Source organism: Barbus barbus (genome assembly GCF_936440315.1).
Source record: "Barbus barbus genome assembly, chromosome: 22".
Taxonomy (NCBI): domain Eukaryota; kingdom Metazoa; phylum Chordata; class Actinopteri; order Cypriniformes; family Cyprinidae; genus Barbus; species Barbus barbus.
This window is the reverse complement of record NC_136750.1, coordinates 17,218,312-17,241,529: the sequence shown is the minus strand read 5'-3', so window position 1 is coordinate 17,241,529 and position 23,218 is coordinate 17,218,312. Positions and strand designations below refer to the sequence as shown.

Genomic DNA, 23,218 nt, shown 5'->3' with positions numbered 1-23,218 from the left:
TTAAACCTCAGTTAAAAGTATCTCAGTAGTGCTTTTTAATTTGGTACGATGCATTCATGGGAAACCATAATGCAGATCTGGATGTGAAAGCTAGCATATTGAGTATTATAATGGAATGCACTGCTAGAAACAAACACCCCCATCATGTGCTGGAGAGCCAAACAGCTGCTGACAAAGCAGCCATACCAGCCAGACTGTCCTTATATGGTTGCTGACATCACATATGGGCGGACCTAACCTCTCAACTGAATTCTCATTGGCTGCTTATTGCTAGCCAAAAGGAAGGGCCAATGAAAACTCGGTATGAAATCTGACCTCTACAAGACTTCCTGCTTCCGCTTCCTGTAGTTCCAAGCAGCTTTTATGTAATGCAGCAACTAATACATGCTATGCAGCACAAAGCAAGAGCCATTTTGTGACTTTGAGGACTTTCAGCCATTTAATGAAACCAGTCTCATATAGTGATGAAACAAAGCAGTGCTTTTTATTGTAGAGCTAAGCCATACAAGCACCTCAAATGAAGTACACTGGCTGTAATATAGGAAAAATATCATTTATTATCTTTTGTCAGCTCTTGTTTCTTTTAGTAATATTTAGAAAATGGCTGCCACAGCTAAAAAACAGTGAAGATATGTTTCTGAGGACACTGCATTGATTTCGGCTCTAATGTGCATCTTCAATACTGAAAAAATTATCTGCAACCTATAAAAGTGAGCATACATGTTCATTTGACAATTCATGTTCACATATACAGCATTACATATAACTACTGTTTGTGTAATTGTGAAAAGATAACATACATTTGAGGGTTTTTTTCAGTTTAGACTCTGGTATCTGGCACATATGCAGGAACTTCAAAGCTGTCATCAATTCAGAGGGAAATTCTTGACAAACAACCATAAAAATAATGACAGATCCAGTCATAAGCACTATACATAACATCAAAAACATTGTGCTTTTTTTCTTTTTAGACTGATATGACGACCCACAGGGTAAAACCCTCATTGATGAGGTCTTATGTTGTTAAAAGTTGAAGCAAATTATATATGTTAAAACTACACAAATTGTGTGTCTTTGTTTTTATTACTAGACTTTCAAAACGGAATAAGTGGCAATTAAAATAAAATCTTCCATTCAAACTGTTGTCTTAGTTTTTTTTCTTTTGTATTTCCTGAATAAACAAAACATGAACCTCTGAAAAATGGCATCACTGTCTTATTACAACGTCCCCCGCAAAAACTAATTCAAAATTAATAAAGCTTATGTAAATACATTTCTGTAAAATACAAATGACTCTTAATATGAAATAACATTATTTACAACTCAAATATTTCCAGTTTATAAATGGAAATAAGAGTAACTGTGAGTGTAGTAAAGTAACCAAAATAATTTGCTTCCACTTGCATCTTTGAAACCAAGACATCCTGTTTTTTTTATTTGGTTTGGAGGGGAAAATGATAGAACATATATACATACATTAGAGAACTACTTTCATTTTAGATGGTACTATCAGTCTTAAGGAGCAACATATCTGTTTTCGTTTTTAAATGTTTCACCCAAAAACTAGTTTTGCTGCAGAAAGTTACTCAAACTAAACCACTTGTGACAAAACAGAAAAAATGTCTGGTCCTCAACAACGCTTAAAATAATAAACACTCTTTTCTAACAAAAATAAAGAGTGAAAGCTAAAGTATTTTTACAAAGAGCTACAACAAATTGTTTCAAAAGTGGTGAATTATGAAATATGTAATTGAGTGCTAAGCTAGAAGTGTACTAATATATGAGCTAATATACCCCATGTCATTAGGGAATTATAAATATTTACTCCATAAACATGTAGTACCCTTATAGCCAATGACTAAGATTGTAATTCACATGGGTCATGTGTGACCCTACAACAACTAGTATTTTAAGATCAGAATTGTGTTTTTTTTTTATAAAAACGCTAAAAAACAAAAGTGATTCATATTTCCTGTAATAAGCAACAGTGTGTCAATTAAAAATACAGTTGCACAGAACAATTTAAACAAACAAGCAATAGTTTTGTTGCCATTACAAAAAGTAAAAAATGTAAATATGTACAACATACAGTCATGCCTATGTAAAATACTCTTCATTTTGGATAAAACAATTAACATGCTTTAAACATTTTATTTATGTGAAATGAGATTTCATTAAAATATTTCAGGCAAATCAGACTGAACAGGTTCTCTATACAAGTACTGCAATATTAATTCAAAGTTATCAAATGCTAAACTCATGCAATGTCAAAGTAAAAGTGTTTAAAATGTCATTAACTTTACATAGTGGTGCAATGCAGCACATACTAATCAGACAAGGTCATCTCACACGATCAAGTGTAAATATTAGAATTGTAATCACTGCATAAATCTGTATAAACACTGTGCATCTTGAATATAAATTGGGGAAAAGGCCCATAGGCCTTGAATTCACTTTTAGAAATACTAGCAAAATCAGGGTGTGGCTATACATCTATCCCAAGGTCAATGATCCGAAACCCATGTATTTTACAGACATTGTGGTTTAAACTTCTGCACGGATGATCAACCATGCTTGTAAAGGTAAACAATCAAGACATTTAAAAAAGAGAGAAAAATACGAAAGATCGTACCTGGAAGCATTGCTTTGAGTCGAGCCTTCATCTTCCTGCTTTTTACTCTTATTCTTCATCATGATGTTGTCTTGGGATTTGTTAATGGTGGTATTTTGTCCAGGTATTAACTGTCAAAAGTTTAAAGTGGGATGAACCATCAAAAAGAAAAAAAAAAAGTCCTGCCGTTGCGATACATGAAAAAGGCAAGCTGGGCTCGGATAACTTAAAATAAATACATATTTACAGTATTTCTTAAATGAAAAGGCATCGGAATTGAAATGACACCTGCTCGACTGTATTCGATGTCAAATATTCATGTCAATGGCATTCATTTCAAGGCAATAGATTCAGAGCCACATGCATAAATTCTTACTGCGTCATCAAACAAAGGAAGATTAAAACATAACGATGATGGCAAATAAAATCGACAATACAAAAGAAACGATGTAAACATACCTATTGCATTGACAGGAGGAGGATTGTAGCAGTACATTCACATCTGACAAAATATCCGATTTGTTACTTTAGCCATAACATGAAAAAATCTAAAAATATTCCAGGATTGAGACGAAAATAATAATCGGAATAATATTCGGAAAGAAAAATAGTAGCAGTAATCCACCGATGGCTATTTGAATGGAGAGAGAGAGTGAGAAGAGCCCAGCAGAGCGCACTAAAAATGGAGGACCGCCATGGCTGCCAGAGCAAGGCAGGGAAAACAACGACTGGCCGCTCTACGCACACACCACAGCCGTTTTCGACGAAACAAAGTCGCAAAACGTGCGCATTTACGTCTCTACAGTCAAAAACGTAATAAAACGAACGATTTCGCGCGATTACGGTGCCCCAGGAGGCACTCAAAGTTCACCAAAGTTGAGATACAAGTGCTATCGAGAGCCCTTCGAGGCTCAACGCTCTCCCCTTCCCAAGGTTCATCCGCCATCTAAAGCTCCTTCCCAGCTCTGAGAGCTTAGCCTTTGATTGACGTTCTCTCCATTTACCCAGGGCTCAGGTGATGCACGAAAGTCCCACCCCTTTTATTTTAAATAAAAACTAGTTGTTTTAAAGATAAATTAAATGCTCAAGTTAATTTTACCCTATAAGGATAGTAGTTGAACAACTGATCTGTGGTTATGAAGGGCAGTAGTGATCTTTATGTTAATAAAATTATTTCTTTAAGCCTTCACTTCCTGCATAGACAGGAAATGACTGCCATTTTGCAGTGAGTGCTGGACTACACTGGACACCATTTTAAACCACTTAATTTTAAACCTTTTACACGTGCTCTGTATATGTAATGTACTTTGCAAACGTGATATTTGAAAAAGGAAAGTTGCAGGATAGCTCCTGTGAGCAAATGAGTGATCTTAATTCAATAAGAATGAAATCCTCAATTATGGAATACAACAAAATTAAAAAAATAAATAAACCGTTAAATGACACAAACCCTGTTATGTTTGAAAATATCACCTAGCTTGTCATTTAATAATTCATAGTTTAAGTAAATAACGCAGCAGACCTATATTTTTATTTAATTTTTTTAAATAATAAAATAAAACCTTAAACCTGGACAAGCCGTGTTAAACTTCGAAATAAACCCGCAAAGTAAATCTTTTGCGAAACGTCATCATATTCTCCATCCAATAAGAGCAACTCGATATTGTTCAATCACGATTTTTTTTTTATTTTTCTTTTAAAAAGGCAAATGAGCATTTTTAAAATTTAAAATACAGGCATTTCATCAACACAACAATGCAGTAAAATATGAAAAAATACATACAATTGTTGAGCACATTAGCGAATGAATTAAAATAAATCACAGCAAATCAAAAACAAATAAAATCCAAAAGCAAAATATGAGCCGCCATCTTCCTCATTAAGTAGTAGTGTCCACTCGACTGTCCAGAATTGGTTCTTAATGAAATCAAAAAGGAGAAGGGAAAACATGTAAACCCCAAATGTTTTCTTTAAGATGCGATGACAGCTTTTCATATAAACTGTAACATACAACTATGGTGTAGATACGAACAAAAAAAAATATTTTATCAGTACCCCTTTTATATAGTTCTCTAACTAATGATTATCAAGTTTAAGATAACGGTCAATCTCCCAAGGTGATCAATTAAGACAACTTCAAAATTAACATGCACAACTTGTCCATTCAATAATAGTAGCATAATTACAGACAATAACAAGGTGCATTATTTTTCATATACTGATGGTAAAATGCTAACAGAAAAATGCTACGTAGTTGCCGCAGCTTTAGCATGATTGTTACATTCACCTACATTTGTAGGTGCAAATAAAACACTATTCACACTATTTCGGAAGCATAAAATCACAAGAAACAACACTACAAATCCTTTACTTTCAACTACCAAAAAAAATCTATAATACCTGGATTTGGTTCACTTCTAAGTTTACTTTTTACATTGCTACTCAGAAAGTAGCTTTATGATAGACCCAAAGTTTAAATGATCACAATGTAAAAAAAGAAACAGAAAAAAACAAGCATTTTGAAAATCCAGTAGAGTTACAACATATGTCTGTCATTAGCTATAATTTTTCTGAATGTGCTTCCCAAAAGGTAACTCTAATCCAATCTTTGTAATAATAGTCACTGATACAAGAACAAAGATGTATCCAAGAGTCTTGATACAAGAACAAAGATGTATCCAAGTTAGAAGTCAGAGTCGAAAAGCACTGAAATGAATAAGTGAAAAACAAGTGACAACTTCAATTATTGAAGTTTATTGAATTATTTTAATGTGTCTGTCCTTGTGATAATTTTATTGCAATGTGTAACTTTGGCCAATATTAAAAATGTATGAAAGGAAATGATAAAAAACCCCCGCTGTAAAACGGTTAAATTTATGTCATTTGGAATGTTTAGGCTGCTGAGTATAAATTTATATATATACACACAAAAAAGTGTCACAAAGTGGCTTAATAACCACCAAAAATTAGAAGTGACACTGCAAAGGGTCCATTCATAAACAGAGAAATTTGCATACAGATGTGTATAAGTACAAATATAAAAGAGACTTTACAAAAAGAACACAAGTCGTCCCAAATGTTATAAAGAAAAAAAAAAATCTCCAAAGAAAAAAAAAAAGCCAGGTATGAAGTACGTTTAATAAAAGTCAGGCTTCAGAAAAATGATTAAAAGTCACAGTTCTCAAACATTTGCTTACTGAAAATGTCAGTAGCTTTATTCTCAAGGTAAGATCATTTTCCTTCTAAATTGTTTGAATCCCTTTTCATCAACTGTCATTACAATAATTAGGTGGCAGCTCAAATTAAACTGTCTTAATATGAAGCAAATGGAATAACGTACTGCAATAGGCACGTAACTTAATGTGCAATAGCAACAGACCATGTTTTCTGGTCTGTCCCTGTCTGGATACCGATCCCAAAATTAAAATCAGAAAAGTGTCAGCGATCACTCTACACGACACACAAGGAAAATGGAAATGTTGCTGTGTATTCCAGTATAAAAATGGCACTAGTGCAAGTGATAGTGAAATCTTCAATGCATAATGAAATATGCAATAGCCAGTGAAAACAAAAGGAGGCCATTTGTGGCAGAGAACCAAGAAAGGTGTAAAACAAGTTACACAAAAGCAGAACGGACTCCACAAGAAACAAGTCACTTTTCGAGAAAGGTTTCCACTGAAAACAAGTTGAAGTGAAGACAGCACCCAAGCATGCTCAGGTACTGAAGACAAGTAAATGTAAAAAGTGTGGTCATCAATATAAATCCAAAAAGCTGAACATTTACTTTTCCAAGCTGAACCCGAGGCTATTCTTAACCTCATCTTATAAAGCTTTGAATTTGTTCTTTACCTTTTGTGGAGATCTGCAGAAATTCTTAATGAATTTTGACAAAACTTCCATTTCATGCGGTTTACTGACTACTAGCTAAAACGACAGACATATGGAGTAAATCCTTAATAATACAAATAACATTGTGAGGACTTACAGAGCAGTCTTCTGTTCCTTGAAACTTTACTGAAGCTTCCTCTTCAGGCAAACATCATCTGCAGGGAGAAAGACAATCGGTGAGATCAGAAGTATAAAACAATACTGTCAGTTGAGAACACATTAGCTGTTTTCAAGTCAAGTTAGTGTCCCATTGCCCAATGATTAATTCAAGATGTCATCAGTTTAGTAGTGGAAAAGCCTAAAGCCCATTTATCTTCCAAATACTGCTAAATGTATTTTCTGTTGAAAATGTGAGTGATGCTTCTTCCAATAAAAGTCGCTGTCGTGATGTTTGGATGTTCTGATTGGTTGTTATAGTATTACTATGCAATTGGTTGTGACTTGATTACTAGTGCCCAGTGAACAAGTCACAAGATTCCACACCCACAATACTGCGATCCCTATATAGGGCATTTCAAATTTGCCCCATAAAATTCTTGTGTCTGATCATTTAGAAAATAACAGCAGCTCTCCTTTTTCTCATTTGGAGCACAAACAGTGCAGGGTGAATTACTCACTGCAATGTAATACTCAATGTGAGCAATGATTACAGTAATGTTTGCTTTGGGAATCATAAATAAAAGTTATCACTAATTAGACTCCATTACTTGCTATTAGAAACCACAGTTGGAGCAGGAATTACAGTGTTATTACTGCAAGCTCAAACTGTATATCCTTGCACTAGTAATGGTAATGTTGTGGGTTTGATTCCCAGGGAATCCATGAACTGACAACTGGTCAATTAAAGTTTCTGGTTGCAAGTTTCATAAACTGAAGTCAGAACTAAAAGGTACTGTAAAGTGCTCAATAAATGCATTGAGCTTAAGGTATGTTGGCAAATTTAAAATAATAATAATTGATTTTCAAGTAAAACAACAACAAACCCAAATGTAACTGGAGTGACCGTTGCTTTAAAATCTGTTGCACGGTCATGTGTCCTTTGTTTATTTTTCGTTTGCTGCATTAAAGCCATTCACACTAGGGAATGCTGAAGTGTGCTGATGTAGGGATGCTCCAGGGGTGAAATATAAATAAATATAAATATAAAAAATATATATAATGAAATATAAATAAATTGTAATTGTATAAATAATTTTGACAATTTAAAATTAATTAGAAGTCGCAATGTTCCAGCTATTAATGGTGCAATGAAAAGCAAATTATGCCATTAGGTATATTTTGTACTGTGACAAAACATTTTTCCACACTATTCCCAAACAACTGTGCAATGTTGCCTTTAGCCTTTTTCTGTTAATTAGTGATTTTTTTTCTGTCTGCATTTCATCGTTAAGATGGATGCAGGTTCAAATGTTCATAGCTAGTACTATATAGAATGTCGCTGCTACATTGCCAGATGGAATGGCTACCATAGAAAAACTCAGGTTCTTTATAATTGTTTAATATTTAAATATCTTGAAAACATATGCTGTTTACAATTTATTATAGCCGATTGCATTTACAATGAAAGCATTACTGTCGATTTGCTCAAATTATATGAAAATTGCGGTGTAGTAAAACTAAAGCAAATTTGTAGCTTTTTCAAAGCATTAATAAATATACCACATAACCATAAAGTAGCTAAAATATAAACTGTATGACGTTCAAGAAAAGATAAGAAATAGTTTAGGCTTCTACAATGTTTCTTCAAGTGCAATACTTACAGCGAAAATCCTTTTCCTCAACTTTCTTTGACGTTTGGCAGATCAGGAACCTTTAACAACAAAAAGATTCTTCGTTAAATCGAAAATTCATCTTACAATTTGATTTAGAGCACAACCTAGTGGTAGTCAGTGATAAAGTAAATAAAAGGCAAAACATTGCTTACATGTAATGTACAAAGTAGTTTTTTTTCCCATTACATTATTCAACATTCCGTTATCGACACTTACATTTACATGATATGAGACGGAACGAAACACCATCATCTTTCATCCAGTTGTTCTGATTCCTGTACACAACAAAATTTAGACAATTAGTATTGTATTGTCTCCTTTACATAGTAAAGCTCACTTCAGCGTCAAAATGTTCAAAATAAATATTTCAGTCATGCGGTTTTGTCTACATGAAATACAATTTCGTTAGGTAACGTCCAAGTAAATGGAAAGTACTACTGTTTAAAACCTACTTCATGTACATAACGTGACAATACACCACATACAACACCAAAGAATATACATATATCAGAAACCTCTTTGATATAGAAATATCACTGAGGGCTCAGGTTTTATTTTTATTTATTCTTACATGCAACATTTGTAGCAACCTTTGTTTTTTGAATAACAGTGAACAGTTGATTCCATATACATATTTATCAAAGATCTCATAATACTTCAAAGTCAACATTTTGTACTTTAAATAAAGACATACTAAAGAGCATTACTTTCTATGTTATGTGTTTCTATGATATTGTGTCAACAACCAGAGGGAAAAAGAAATTGCAGGTTTAATTTTACTTTTTTTTTTATACTGATCAATAATTTTTGCACAATGTTAAGGCATTTAATACTTTAAAACAGTACTAATCAGGTAAAAATGTACGTCACATAAATCTCTGACCAAAAAGGAAAAACAGAAATTAAGAAACAAGTTTCTACATTTTTTTAAATATATAAAGTCTTCTTGTGGACCACAATGGGTTAAAAGCCAACACCCTATTATTTAACGTCGAAAAATACAGCATAAATGTTTTTCAAAATACAAGAAATACAAATGTACACCTTTATTTAAGTTCATTACCAAGTGGAAAAGAACCATAAAATGAGCAAATGTTTAACATTTACATTTTATGCAGATAGCAATAGAATCTTAAAATAAAGTAAAACATCAAAATTGTGTGCTAAATCCTATGGTAAGTTGACATATTCACATTGTTCTCTTAAGAAGTTCAAAACAATGTACATCAGGAAAAAAGAAAATATTTTTCAGTAATTAACACACAATAAATGCATTCAAATGTTCAATAAAATTGTTTATTCAAAGAAAACATTTGAAATCAACAAAAGACACTCAAAACGTTGATACTAGAAATGGAACGTCCAAAATTCCATTATTACAACAATGTTTCAATTTAACATATTTTTCCGCTTTCGAATGTTACAAGGACATTTTGTCCTCTCAAGGACAAAGCGAATTTAAAATGCGTAGAGAGTTAAATCCTTATTTCTCTTCGTTGCTGTCAGTTGAAATCTTCACAGTTTTCCTGCAACATATCCATGCATTGTTTTCCTAACATTTTCGCCATGTTTTTGCCATAAAATCGTCGATTAAATCGACAGAATGCCATTTTTCAGTACTTGGCAATGGCCCCATCATGGCCATTTTACACCACCTCGTCGAACCCTCTCCTTTTCCACCATATTGGTGCGTCTGTAGCACTCGCTTAAACACGTCTATAAGTTAGAATCTATAATGAAATCTTACCATGTTCCCACCGTTGCGATCTGCTCTTTCATCTGAACTGTTAGTTAATATTCTTCGTTTTAATGAGGTCTTGTCGCTCAGAGCGCGCCGCATCGCCATCATCGCCGCCTGTTCTCTCCCGTCTGCGCTCCTCGTCCTCTCTGCCTGCGCTGTTATACTGATCGGGTGGACAGCCCTGAGCTTCAGCGTAAGCAGAGACAACTTCCTCTCACTGCAGCATTCTGGGTAGAAGAAACGCAGCATCCATGATTGTCTCTGTAAGCTAACGTTTGATTTCAGTGACCGTGAAAAAAAGTACATTTTTACACTGGAATATTGACAACAATAAAATATAACCATATATACTGGTGATACAACGACAAAGCGTTCCCAAAGAACCACTTACCTTACTGTGACACTAAAATAAAGCTTTGGCATTTAAATAACAACGCAAAACAAAAGAGCTCCTCAGTCTGTAGTTCTAAAACCAAGAAGAGAATTAGCATTTTTGGAACCATGTGTTCTGATTGTAAATTTCATTTGTTTTTAATTTACACAAATCCAAATCTGAATTATGCGTCTGTGGTTAACATTAGGCTAACTACTTGAAGGAACAGAAGATAAATTACACAGTAATACAGTGATTTTAAAAGATTTATTTTTATTTATCTTTTATTTTATTATTTATTTTTTTGCTAACATCAGAACGTGAGACTTAATTTACGTTAAAAAAAAAACAGCAGCTTCAAAATTTATGTTTGAGATATGACAGTGTTATGTTGTAGAAGTTTTAAAGTCTCTTATAATAAGAAGACCATATTTGATTAATTTAAAATTGCTTTTCCACACACACACACACACACACACACTTCATCTATATCTCTATCTAATAGGCATAGATAGATAGATAGATAGATAGATAGATAGATAGATAGATAGATAGATAGATAGATAGATAGATAGATAGATAGATAGATAGATAGATAGATAGATAGATAGATAGATAGCAATGGATATATATATATATATATATATATGGATATGGATATATATGAACCTCCCAACCTAATCTCATCTCAATGTGAGTTGTATAAAATCAATGCGCTCTCTGTGCTCTTCCTAATTTTGTAGTTCCATCTGAATGTCAACATTTGTATGATTAAGACAGTCAAAACAAGTTTTGAGGTTAATTGAACTAATTTTATGTCTTCAGAATAGTCTGTGACTTTGTATTATGTTGAATTTCAAAATCTTGTCTGTTTGCTTATAGTCTGTTTGTTAATAAGGAATTTGTGAAGACAGAAATTGTCCCAGAAGGCCCAGAGTGCCATGTTACTTTTGTTATTATTTTATTATTTAATACGCAGTGTTATTATTCAGTAATTCCTTGAGTTGTACATTTCAGACATCTTCACTATTCATTAAAACCTATAGGCTAATTGAGCAAAAATTATTCAACTTGAATTTGTGTTGCTATTATGACATCTTTAGATTAGATTAGATTAGATTCAACTTTATTGTCATTTATGCAGAGTACAAGTACAGAGCTAATGAAATGCAGTTAGCATCTAACCAGAAGTGCAAGAATATAGTGTTTTATATACATATAAGTGCAGAGTAAGTGAAGATATGATTTACAGAATGTACAGTGGAATTGCTATATACAGTATTGAGCAGAGTATATACAGAATATAAATAGGAATGCAATGTAGGGATTGTATGTACATTATGAACAGAGCAATGTAGATTATATAGATTACAGATTATATATACACATTATGAACAGCAGAAACGTGAGAACAGTGGTAATAAATAAATACAGCTGGATGAGTGTGCAAAGTATTGATAGAACAATGTATTCTATGCAAAATAGCAGTAGTGCAATATTTTATAGAAATAGTTTACTGTGCTTGTACAGTAACAACTTTAGACAGTTTATAGTGTAATAACTTTAACAATGTGCAGTCTGTGCAAAATATGAGTAGTGCAAATGCATGTGTGTAAAGTACTGTGACCAGTGCAGTAATAAGCAGGTGCAGGTTAGATTGGTGGTGTGGCGTTCAGAAGTGTTACAGCCTTGGGGAAGAAGCTCTTCCTGAGCCTACTAGTGCCTACTACTACTAATAATAAAATAAAATAAAATAAAATAATAATAATCAAATTCATTCTTTAATTTGTCAAAACAGTAGATTTGATTATTTTGGAATTTTACATTATTTATTTAATAATAATTTCAAATTAATTTATATTATAGTTACATACATATAATATAAATAACATTATCAATGCAACAGTCACCAAGAAAAAAAAACAGGTTTCATGTACACGTTGCAACAGCCCAAATAAGACACATTGGATTAATGCTATCGCAATATGAATAACATATTGATCTAAAATGCATCTGCATGAGTTGTTTAAATATTTATAACCTTTAATTTATGAACAAGTAGCTGATGTGCACAGTAGCAGAAGCTCAGCTCTTTCAAGGGCTCATTTCTATCTTCTCCAACAGCTAGTCTGCATGCTGCAGTTGGTTACTAAGCAACAGTGATTGGATCATTCCTGGACTCCCTCCCCCTTCTTCTCTAAAGTCATGCCACGTAGGCACTGGCAAATGCACCAGGTGGACTGTTCGTGGAAGGCAGAGGCCTCGAGCTGAACTCTATCGATTATTTTCAACCAGGACTAGAATTATATATAAATTAGCCAAATATAAATAAAATGTGGCGTCAAAGTCAATTAATGAATGAATGAATGACGCCATTATGTCTGTACTTTTCTGAAATAAATAATAAATAAGTGATAATGTATGATATTATGGCCCCTAATATCAACATACGAATTTGAATGCGCATGTTAGTGTAGTACTGAATAAAACAAAGATGTTATATAAAATATGGACTGGTCTGAAAAAATACACAGATATCTAGCAGCCCTCTTGTGGCCTTATATGTTTATTTTTTAGTCTGTGGATCTAAAGAAAGTTGCAGTACTTCCAACGTAATGTATGCTGGAGAGTTGACATATAAACATTAAATCTGCGCTTATGTTAGTACACACACACACACACACACACATTTGTACTTTTGGTATGCTAAACTGGTATACTTATACTGGTATACTGCTAAACTGGTATACTTAAAGTCTGCTAAATTGGAACAACTAATTTTGTGTGGAAGTAGTGCTGAAGTCCAACTAAAGACATACTGAAGTATATGTGATTGTGCTAAAGTGGAACTAGTACAAGTATACAGCAAGTACACTTCAGGTACACTTTAAATATCTTGCATTTAAAGACTGATATTATTCAAAGATCATACAATCCTCATCAATATTAAAATACATTTTAGGCTTAATATTCTGAAATGTGCATTGTGCACAAGAAGTACTCCAATTGTAAATTGAAATTTCCTACTGATAAGCTACAGCAAAAGATATAAATAACTGCCTTAAACAATTTTCTTTGTTGGTGAAAATACTAATAGACTACTGTAGTGTGTGCGTGTGTGTGTAAACATATTCAACCATTGGCCAGTACATTTTTGGTTTGGGGTCCACAGTGCAACTCCATTTGTGCACTGAAAAAAAAAAAAAAGGGGGGGGGGGGTGGTCACTGACTGTATTTGTGTACAGTGCGCCATCATGTGGCTGATATAAACTATGCACTTCTCTTTGCTTTGGAAGTATTCAACTTTGAGAATAATTCAACAGCTCCCCCAAAAAAATCACAACCTCGGTTACATAACAAAAGTTGACAGTTTAGAAGTGTGATACTCCAAGGTGTGTCTGCTTATGGTTAAACTTATTTTTTAGGTTATCCAAGTATTATAATAATAATAATAATAATAATTATTATTATTAAAAAAACACTTAGAGAGTGGGGAAAACGATAAACAATAAATAATGTATTGTAACTATGGACTATGTTGACAAGAGTGATGTAGAAAGAAAATAAAGAAAATGGATTTCACAGTAAATGATCTAAAAAAAAGTGTTTCAAAGCTTGTTTTTTGTATAACATCACAGTTATATATGATATGAGAACAGTAGGGCCTGTAGATAGGGAGTATGTGTTATTTAATAAAAATATAATTATATTTTCAGAATGACATAATTTTTGTGGCAGGTGGGGTAAAACTTGACACAAATGTAATTTTTGTAAAAAATCTAATAACATGAAAACTCTGGACATTTTTCATACTTGGTTTATAATTTATGTCATTGTCACTAAAACAATGATAACTTTTCTGAACACATTTAACTTTTGTTTCTGTAAAAAAAATGTTGCGAATTTTTAAAAATCGCTACTTCATCGGAATGGTGCGAAACTTGGTCACTTTTATGGCAGTCGCTATGTGACCACAAACAAATAAATAGATTGTGGACTTGATTCGAAAAAGCTAAATGGCCGTAAAAAAATAGTCACACTTGTGTTGTTCGTGGTCAAAAATGACCGCCATTGGAAATACGAAAATACAGAGAATTGTTTTGTGTGTACAATCTACAAATCATTCACGATGCAGAAAAAGAGAGCACAGCAATAAAGGGGTGACACTCTAAAATATCAAGAGTGCAAAATAGACACACTGAGATAGACACACAATCTCTGATAAAGCATTTCTGTTCATTTTTGTTGCATTTTTGTTGAATTTTGATGTTATGTGTAACAAAATGCCTTTCTCTGTGTTTGACTGTAGTAAAAATGAATGAAAAACTAACATTTAAAATAAAAAAAATAAAAAAATTAAACCTTTACAAAAAGTTGTCTTTGAGAATGTCTAAATATATATAGAGATCCACAACTTAATAAAAATAAGTATTTATGCCTAAAAAAACACTAGAGGATTTATAAGCCTTTAATATAGAGATATATAGAGGACTCTAGTGGTTAAACCATGGAATTGCAGATATTTTTATTTTTTTACCCCGACCAGATGGCACTAATCTGACTTCAAAAACTTGGTTTTAAATGCATTGTCTATATTTTAACATGAAATATTGCCATAATTGAAAAGTAATATCAAAATCTTAGAATTAGTTTGATCATAATTATTGCATAAATAATAATTAATACCATGAAATGCTCTCAAAATACAAAAAATAAAAATAAAATTATACATTTAATGAACAATACCAGAGGGTGGGGCGTTTTCCCCTACTCTACCCTATATGAGTTTGATTTGAATGCGTATTATGTATTTAATATAGTATTATATTATGTGCATTTTGATTCAGAGACTCCTCTTTAGGGGCAGTCGTGGCCTAATGGATAGAGAGTTGGACTTGTAACCCGAAGGTCGTGGGTTCGAGTCTCAGGTCCGGCAACCACGACTGAGGTGAGACCCTTGAGCAAGGCACCGAACCCCTCAACTGCTCCCCGGGCGCCGCATTGATGGCTGCCCGCTGCTCCAGGTGTACCTGGATGGGTTAAATGCAGAGAACGTCCCTTTCCCCCTTCCCCTGGGGAAGTCGTGGCCTAATGGTTAGAGAGTCGGACTAGTAATCGAAAGGTTGCGGGTTCGAGCCCCCGGCCGGCAGGAATTGTAGGTGGGGGGAGGGAATGTCCAGCGCTCTCTCCACCCTCAATACCACGACTGAGGTGCCCTTGAGCAAGGCACCGAACCCCCAATTGCTCCCCGGGCGCTGCAGCATGGCTGCCCACTGCTCCGGGTGTGTGTTCACGGTGTGTGTGTGTGTGTGGATTTGTTCACTACTCACTGCTGTGTGTGTGCACTTGGATGGGTTAAACGCAGAGCACCAATTTCGAGTATGGGTCACCATACTTGACAATACGTCACGACTTTACTTTACTTTACTTTACTCTGTTAAATAGGCTATTGTTAAATAATATATTGTTAAATAACAGGATGGAACACAGGAAAGCCAAAGCCTAATCCAAGAATAACCCATTTCCTTTACTTGGAATCATGCATTTATTCTTTTGAGGTCCACTTATAAGTTTTTCTGCAATATAAAAAGTATCATTATTTATTTTTTTCATGACCATTTTCCACTCTCTCTAAAATTAAGCAGGCTGTTTTTGTGCTGCAGGGTACATTTAATGCTCTCTTATTTTAGAAGCAGAGATTTTCGCTGATAAGGGTTGCAGGTTTTCTGTTGAGGTTAAGCACAGAATTTAATGGCCCAGTTTCACAGACAGGGCTTAGACTAAACCAAGATTAGGCCATAGTTCAATTAGGACATTTAAGTAATTTTGTAACATGCCTTAGAAAAAAACATTACTGGTGTCCATCTTGAGACAAAACAAAGGCACTGATATGTTTTAAGACCAGTCAGTGCAAGTTATTTCAGTTGAAACAACTCAGAATTACATTTTAATCTAGGACTAGGCTCAAGCCTTGTCTGTGAAACCGGGGGAAGAATAATTAATTTTAAAAAAGCCTCTTTGTAAAGTCTACATGACATTAATTTATAAGATATTCTGTGTTCCTTGTACAAACTGTTCAAATTGGCTGAAATAATTCAAAAATAAACTTTACCCACCTGTATCTAACATTGGCTCCTTTTTAAAGACGAGTATTCCGGATAGATAGATAGATATAGATAGATAGATAGATAGATAGATAGATAGATAGATAGATAGATAGATAGATAGATAGATAGATAGATAGATAGATAGATAGATAGATAGATAGATTTGCAATATGTATATAATTTATAATAAATTAACGACATATGGGCCTATACAGATTCAAATTCATTATTAAAATGTCTGCTGTCAAACTGTCTGATAGGCTACTCTCGTGGAACAATGCAATAATTCAACACCACAAATATCAACATGCGCCCTTCTTCCGTGCCAAACGCTGATGCGCATTGGTTCCTCGTCTGTCTGGACCCTCCCGGAGCTCTTCCGGGTGTGGATAACCCACGTTTCCTCCTGCCGAGTCCAACACGCATTCCCAAGAAAACATCCTGGACAACGGGCCGAGCTGCGTGTGAGTGCAAACCATCGAATGAAACAGAGCACTCGAGTGGAAGACAGATAGCGAGATACAGGACATGTTTGACGACCGACTGTGGGAAGCGTGGAATATTTGAGATGTCAGAGCAGCGTTTCCCAACACCATTCATCAGCCAGCTGTTGTTCACGTTTCGAGTTATAGAACGCAGACCTTCTCTGTACTGACTCTTTTTTTTTCTTTTTAATATACAAGATATTAAGCAAGCAGTTTAAACAGAAACAATATGTGGCTATATACTTTGGCTATTGCTCTTGTTGTCATTGCGCGTGAGGTGAACGGAGAGCCACATACGCGTCCATCCTCAGCGACGCCGCTCAATTCAACATTACTCCCTCAAGATGAACATTCATCACATAACGTTAATGAAACAGATTCAGCCGTTGGATCTCGTATTTCTACTATTTTAAGGGATCTTCCTACCATCAAAATCATTTCGATTTTCATCTGCGTATTAACAGTCTTGCTAATCACGTGTCTTGTCGTAAAAATATGCAGGTAATATATAATTTGTCCTATATTAAAATGGTAGTGTTTGTGCAAATATCCTGTTGTTGTTGTTGTTCACAATGCCACCTTGCTCATAATGAAAAAGGCGTAATTTTCGACTCTCTGTAGTTATATCGTATGCATAATTCGTTTATTTCGGAACATTCTAGATTCTCTGTTAACGTTGACACGTTATCCCTCATTTAATCCTCTAGCGGCTTTTGGAAGCAGGTGGTTCGTGTTTAGGAACCCGAGAACCGACTCCTATTTAGAACATTTATCTTGGAAGCAGTTCCATTAACAGATGCGAACGAATCTAAAATACTCGGACAGTGTTTCCAGCACTGTAGCGTTACAGTCCGGTTTCTGAATAAACAAATAGTGTCTCTTATGAGCCGGTTCTTTTTAGTGATTCAAACCACTTCATGAACGAAAAAGTGTGTGTTTTGTGGTACTTAAAACGAGACCCAGACAATGTAGTTTAAATGAATGGCATGATAATATATGAGCAGGATCATTTATTGAATTGCATTTGTCATATCTAGAAAGTCTGTGAAGATTCTGTCACTATAAACGCAACCTTTTAAATAATTGTATTATTTATGATTTGTTCTAAAATGATCTAATTTGGCAACAGACCGAAGGGAAGTGAGTGCCCATTTCAAAATGACTAAAATGATCATTAATAGCTAAGGAATGGAAATCAGAATTTCCTATTGCATAACTGGAAAGCTCTCATACACTATTGAACACACAGGTCATACCTTACTCACCTGTTCTCTCTATCCCTGGTTTGATCAGATCGGCAAAGAAGATCAGAAAAACACGAAAGTATGACATCATCACAACTCCTGCAGAGCGTGTAGAGATGGCACCTTTAAATGAAGAAAATGACGAAGACGACGACTCGACCCTGTTCGATGTCAAGTACAGGTGAGTACTTTACCACAACATTTGCTTACAACATTACATAAGATCTTATGTATTAACTTTTGTCTTCTTTTAGTCATTTTTGTATGTAGGAGTGTTCCAATGCTTTTTAAAATGGAAATTTTAAAAACAAGTCGAAGGGAGGGGGACTAATGCCTAAACTAGTGGCATGTGGGTCTGGATCATATTTGATTTGTTGCCAAGTCTGCCTGTTAAATGCCTTCAATCTTCACAGGAAAACAAGATTCCGTTTCTTCCCAAATGTAGTCTGTGCAGTGCAGCTATTTTTCTCTAGTTAACACAACAATTGAAATATGTTTCAGTAAACAGAGTAGCAACATAGTGGGACAATGAAGTGGTGCTAAAAAATAGGACAAAGACTGAAATGTCTGAGGACTTTCGTCTCATTGGAATAAAGTATTAATGGAAAATGCCTCTCCAAGCACTTAATGCATATTTGAACATTTTGCTGAGGAAGAGTGTTTATGTGCAACTTTTCTGCCGGAAATTTTTGATATTTATACAGACTTAAGTTGTTAATGTTTTAAAATGTTAATGCTTCCCATTTTTGTGTTGCTGGGCAATATCTGACAAGGTACATTATTATAATCTACAAAAAGACCAGTGTTTTAATGCCCAGTAGTTGTTTATTGACTATATGAATGTTCTTAGTGTGTGACCTCACAGGTCACAAGGGAAATAGTTGTGTTATTTGGAGGGCTAGTGAGCGTCAAGACTTGACTTCTCCCTTCCGTCCAATTGTTCTTTGACTGAGAAACTGCTTCCTTTTAGCTGGGCATGGCTCCCTGTTTATCAGCTTTCATTGGCAATGTAGCTGTTTGATAGTGAGGCAAACCAGTTTGGCAACTGGAAACTTGACATTTTTGTTAGTTTACATAACCCTCTCATTTAAATTCTTTGCTTTTTTCATAGGTGAATTACATTCTGCGCTCAGAGTCATTGTTGAAGATCTCGTCTAACCCACCCCGCAGATACCTCTGTGAACACATCTATACAGGAATTGTGCTCAGCTTGAATCTTCGGTGGAAGCAGTGTTTTGTTTGTTTGTTTTATGTTTTTTGATGTAAAAGTATGTTTTGACATTCCAAACCAGCATGAAATCTGATGTTTCATGAAAGCTTTTCTGTTGAAAGCACATAAAGTTAATCAAAGATTAATTGTAAAAAAAAACCTTTTCTTTGCTCCAAAGAAAGGAGACACTAAAGTTATTCCTCCACAAATTAATTATTGCACAACTTTTCTTTTTTTTCCTTTTGCCCAAAAACATTCCAGTTGTTTGGTAGAAAGTTGGTCATTTAATATAATATATTCAACATTGCCCTTGAATGTATCAGGCAGCTTGATTATTTCTGTTACAGTATATCACACTGAAAAAGTAAAAAAAAAACAAAATTAATCATAATATATATTTTTTATCATTTCAGACCATTATTAAAATTGATTTAAAAACTCTACACATGGAATTTACTTTAAGTGATTTAGCTGTGCTTGAATCAACTCAAAGTTTCAAATGAAAAGAATATAGATATATTTGTGATGGACAGACGTTTTCTGACTATTGACGATGTTAAATGGATGTTTATTTTCCAATACTGAAACTGTCTTTATTATACACTATTGTCTGTATATACTGTATGCAAATTATTCCTCTGAAATAGTTTATTTTTAGACAGAAAAAAAACATATTTTGATTTAATAAGAGTAATATGTTTCAAACCTCCCTATATTTTGAGAATTATTAATGTACTAACCACTAATTGTGCATATTTACTGTATGTGTGTTGAATGTATGTGTGAGAGAGGATGTGTGTGGAGTTGGGAGAATATTGTTGCCGTATTGCTGCTTTCTGAGGTTGGGGATTGTTTTTTGTGTCGCATTCGCATATGCACACCTCCTTTTTGAATTAACTTGGTTTTACAGTGGAAAACTGCAGTGCCACACATCAATAAGGGTTTAAACGCATATATAGCTATCGTATCAGATATACTAAATTATACTTCCCAGGGTTAGAGCAGCATTGAAAGAATATCTTAAAGCTATAGCGATATATTGTATTGTGACTTTTCCTTAAATTCAGTGTGACTTTATCTTATCTTGATGCTCCTACTGGATGTTAATGTGAAGGACTTATGTCCAGCATCTAAGGGCCAATAAGAATGTTTATTGAATTATAAATTGTTTATGATTTAGCTGTTGTTGTCTGGCTTCTCTCTCCTTCTATTCTGCTCTAAATGTTTCCAACTTTCTAATGTATTTCATACAAATCTGAATGGAGAGGGATGGGAAGTATTGAATACAAGCGATTGCTGATGGCTGTAAAACTGCACTGATAGGATAAAGTGTTATTTCTGCACTGACTTGTCTAAGGTGTTTTTTCTTCCTTTAGCATTCTGCGATAACTGAACATGTCTTGCTTTAACTTTTTCCTGGTTTTGTCTGACATGCTTGCTAGTCTAAACACTGGACAAAAAAAAAAAGTTGTATTTTAAGCAACCATCTTTCTTTCCAAAGAAAACCTGTCTTTGTATGTGCTAATTGTAGAATATCGTTTCTGAAGAGTACCAAATTATAAATGTGCTTTTTTGGGTTCTGGATTAATAAAAATACTTTCTAAATGAAAAAAATACAAATCTTAATGCGTCAGAATTATTCAAACAAGGTTTGTCAAATGAGTTGTTTAAAACTTGGTTTGAACTTGAATGTGAGTTGGCATATCTTAAAATCTGCCACAAATGTGTTAATCAATAACTTGCAATAGCTCAAGAACAGAACATACAAGTCAATTGTTTTAATTTGTCTGGCTTCCCTTTAGCTGCACTGAATATTATGTCTAACTCAACAAATAGATGCAAAAGACAAGTTTCAAAATTGGTGGTCCTTTATTGATGTACACTCAAAACTGTCGCTGAGGTGGTACTGTCAAAAGGTAAAAATATGTATTTTTAAAGTACTAATATGTACAATTTGGAGGTAAATAAGGTACAAAGATGCCACAGCGAGTGGCAAGTGTACACCAAGAATGTATCCATGTATCCCTCTTAGTTTTTTAATTATTACTTTCAGTTATAACTTAGTCTCTCAGTAAAAACTCTCCACAAAAAACATGATTCTAAGTTTCACTTAATCACATGGATGCATGTCACTTCATTATTTGCAGAAGGCAGACACATTTTGTTCCACACGACAAAACTCTGGCTTTAAAAATGCATTTGAAGCTTAATGTGGAATTTTGGTGTTAAATGAGCCTTCCATCCTTGTGGCTGTTCCCCTCTAAAATAAGTTGTGAAGCACCACATAGAATATTGTAAATTCTCTTTTTCCCTGACATGAAAGGTTTTTTAAAAGTATTTTCCTGTGATAAAGTCTTTTAAAACTAACTTTGGCTGGGCTGAATCATTCTGGCTACAGCTGCTCCTCACATGTTGGTCACCCACAAGCCTTTAAAACATGCCACATTTTCAGAAATTTGCCTGACAAGACACCACACCACATACTTCTCAGAAAATATAGGCTAAAATGCTGTTATGTGGCTTACAGGTCATAAACTATTTAGGTTTTCCCAGACTGGATCCATTTTGTGGCACCTCCTGTTTTCCTCAGTTCCCGTTTCTCTTTTTATTTAAACTCACTTTAAGGAATAGTTCTCCAACAAACGAACATTTGCTGCAAATAAAGCCATCTACGATGTAATTAAGTTTGTTTCTTAATCAGAACAGATTTGAAGAAATTTACATCAGTTGTTCACCTACGGATCCTCTGCAGTGAATGGGTGCCGTCAGAATAAGAGTTCAAACAGCTGATAAAAACATTAGAATAATACACACAACTTCAGTTCATCAATTAACATCTTGTGAAATGAAAAGCAGTGTTTGTAAAAAACAAATCCATCATTAAGGTGTTATACCTTTAAGGCATCACTTGTGGCCAAAATATGGATTGCTTGTGGATCATTATGTTTTTATCAGCTGTTTGTTCTCGTTCACTGCAGAGGAAACATCTGTGAGCAAGTGATGTGATGCTAAATTTCTCCAAATGATGAAGTAACAAACTAATTTACATCTTGGATGGCCTGAGGGTAAGTACATTTGCTACAACATTTTTATTTTTGGGGTGATCTATTTTTTGAAAGTATAAGAGTTTATTAACTGCGTGACTTTTATCTAAGTTGCATTAGCTCAGAGATCCTTAAAATATGCATTCAGACCTGAAGGACAAGGATTTTGCACATCCTGTTACAGTTTTACCATACAATGAAGACAAAGCTGCTCTCATTTACACAAACATCTGGGCTATTTTGGGTGTAAAATTAATAAGGTCCCTAACCACACAGGTCATTCAGTAAAAACAGAAACAAAAGGATCCCCATTTCTCCTAAAAACCAGACACTGTGGTAATCATTAACACATCCTGAAAGCAGGAAACATGGACATCTCTTCTGAACGTCCTCCAAGCTGTGACCTGCGGCGTAATTAAGTTTAGTCATATTGGTTACAGACAGTTTCTATTTTTTTTTTCAAAACACAGGGGTGCTTTTATGGATAAATGCGTTCATTATGTCGGATAGCCAGCTGACGTCTGCAGTGAGACAATTATCTATTTTTAACTTAACTGGAGACATAAGAGCAACATGTAGTCCATGTCAAAAACACAACGAATCACATGGTTCAAAACGTATGAGAAGCTCCTCAACTGGGCTGGTGTTTATGAAGAAAAATATTCCAAACATTTCACTAATTTGGATTAACTGCCTCCAGGAAACCTCTAGCAAACAATTTCTAGGAAAACGTCCTCTTATTA

At 34.3% G+C, this 23,218-nt stretch overlaps 1 protein-coding gene across 3 annotated transcripts in view; it reads right to left on the bottom strand.

Moving 5' to 3' along the window:
• LOC306888385 (chromodomain-helicase-DNA-binding protein 2-like) overlaps nucleotides 1-10,193 on the bottom strand; it is a 40,813-nt gene extending 30,620 nt beyond the window's left edge. The window contains exons 1-5 of one of the 3 annotated variants that reach the window (XM_079446627.1): nucleotides 10,019-10,193; nucleotides 8,488-8,546; nucleotides 8,260-8,309; nucleotides 6,597-6,654; nucleotides 2,633-4,528 (exon numbers count right to left, since the gene is read on the bottom strand). In XM_079446627.1, the coding sequence (XP_079302753.1) occupies nucleotides 2,633-2,694 (62 nt within the window). In that variant the 5' untranslated portion in view covers nucleotides 2,695-4,528; nucleotides 6,597-6,654; nucleotides 8,260-8,309; nucleotides 8,488-8,546; nucleotides 10,019-10,193. Of the gene's footprint in view, nucleotides 1-800; nucleotides 885-2,632; nucleotides 4,529-6,596; nucleotides 6,655-8,259; nucleotides 8,310-8,487; nucleotides 8,547-10,018 lie in introns of those variants that run through there. The other 2 variants (XM_079446629.1, XM_079446628.1) reach the window with 2 other exon arrangements.
• Between the last annotated feature and the right edge of the window lie 13,025 nt (nucleotides 10,194-23,218).